General features: G+C 47.4%; 1 protein-coding gene across 1 annotated transcript in view; it reads right to left on the reverse strand.

The window, feature by feature from the left end:
* The window catches only part of LOC101292424 (cytochrome P450 71D8-like), a 998-nt gene extending 473 nt beyond the window's left edge, over positions 1-525 (reverse strand). The window contains exon 1 of the mRNA XM_004301790.1: positions 16-525. Coding sequence (XP_004301838.1) covers positions 16-525 — 510 coding nt within the window. The remainder of the gene's footprint in view (positions 1-15) is intronic.
* Between the last annotated feature and the right edge of the window lie 749 nt (positions 526-1,274).

Genomic DNA, 1,274 nt, shown 5'->3' on the forward strand with positions numbered 1-1,274 from the left:
AATCTTGTCACTAACATCCACAACCTCACCTTCCTCTGCTGCTCTCTTCAGCTTTCCCACCAGCCCTCCCAGCTCCTCCTTCCGCAGCGGCGCGAAAGCCTCCAGTTTTGCAGGACAGAAGAGCTGAAGCGTGCAGATCTTCCTCACATGGCGCCAATAGGGACCATATTCGGAAAAGGCCAGGCCCTTTGTGCCGTAGGCCAAGTACTCGGAGGCTTGGATTTTTGGCCGGCTGGCGAAGTTAGTGTCATGAGTTTTGAGGAATAGCTCGGCGGCTTTTGGGGAGGAGATAACAATGGTAGGAACATTGCCTAGACGAAGGGACATGATGTCTCCGTATTGTTTGGCCAAGTTTTGGAGAGTTCGATGGGGAAGGTTGCCTAGCATGTGGAGGTTTCCGATTATGGGAAGTGGCCGAGGGCCGGGTGGTAGTTTTTGGTGTTTTGATTTTGAGGAGGCAGAGATGAGTGACCAGAGGCATGCGAGGAGAACTAGGAGGATGGCTATCATTGTTGGAGGACTCATTGTTTCTGGCTTTCTGATCTGTGTGTAGTCGAGAGGAAATAATGGGTGGTGACAAGCTCAGCTCATTTATAGTAATGGATCCAATCCTCTGCTCCAAGCAGAAAATATGTGTGGAGACTGGAGAGTAGGATGTTAAACACGAAAAAAAGATGTTAAACGCGACGACTGGAGAGAAGGATGTTAAACACGAAAAAAGGATGTTAAACACAACTTTTACAAGTCAAGAAATGTAGCTGGTTAGTATGGACCACTGGTTACGTGTTTCTAGCATTTTCTTTCTATTTTCCTTTTCATTACTATCATGCTTAGATTGAACGTAAAATATTATGAAAATACATATATTTTTGAGAATATACTTGTTCAAAAACACGAATTCTTATGCAATATATATATATATATATATATACAGTCGGGATCACAGACGGACGTCCGCAAACCCGTAAAAGTGCGGACGTCCCTGCTTTTGCAGCGATCAAGCGCCGACGACGTCCCTTCTCTTGCCGGACGGACACCAGAGGCATCCCGGACCTGTTTAACGTGAAGATGAAGGCCATGGAGATTGGAGTTGAAGGTCTGGGCAGCAACCTCCACCCAAAACTTCAGACAACATCAATCTCGGCTGCAAACAGATATTCAGCGAGTCCGCCGGCAAGAGGAAGCTCACGATCGACGTCTAATGTCCGTCCTGGAAGAGAAAGGCCGTCGCTGGCGCTTGATCGCTGCAAAAGCAGGGACGTCCGCACTTTTAC

This window comes from Fragaria vesca, linkage group LG5 (genome assembly GCF_000184155.1).
Source record: "Fragaria vesca subsp. vesca linkage group LG5, FraVesHawaii_1.0, whole genome shotgun sequence".
Classification (NCBI taxonomy): domain Eukaryota; kingdom Viridiplantae; phylum Streptophyta; class Magnoliopsida; order Rosales; family Rosaceae; genus Fragaria; species Fragaria vesca.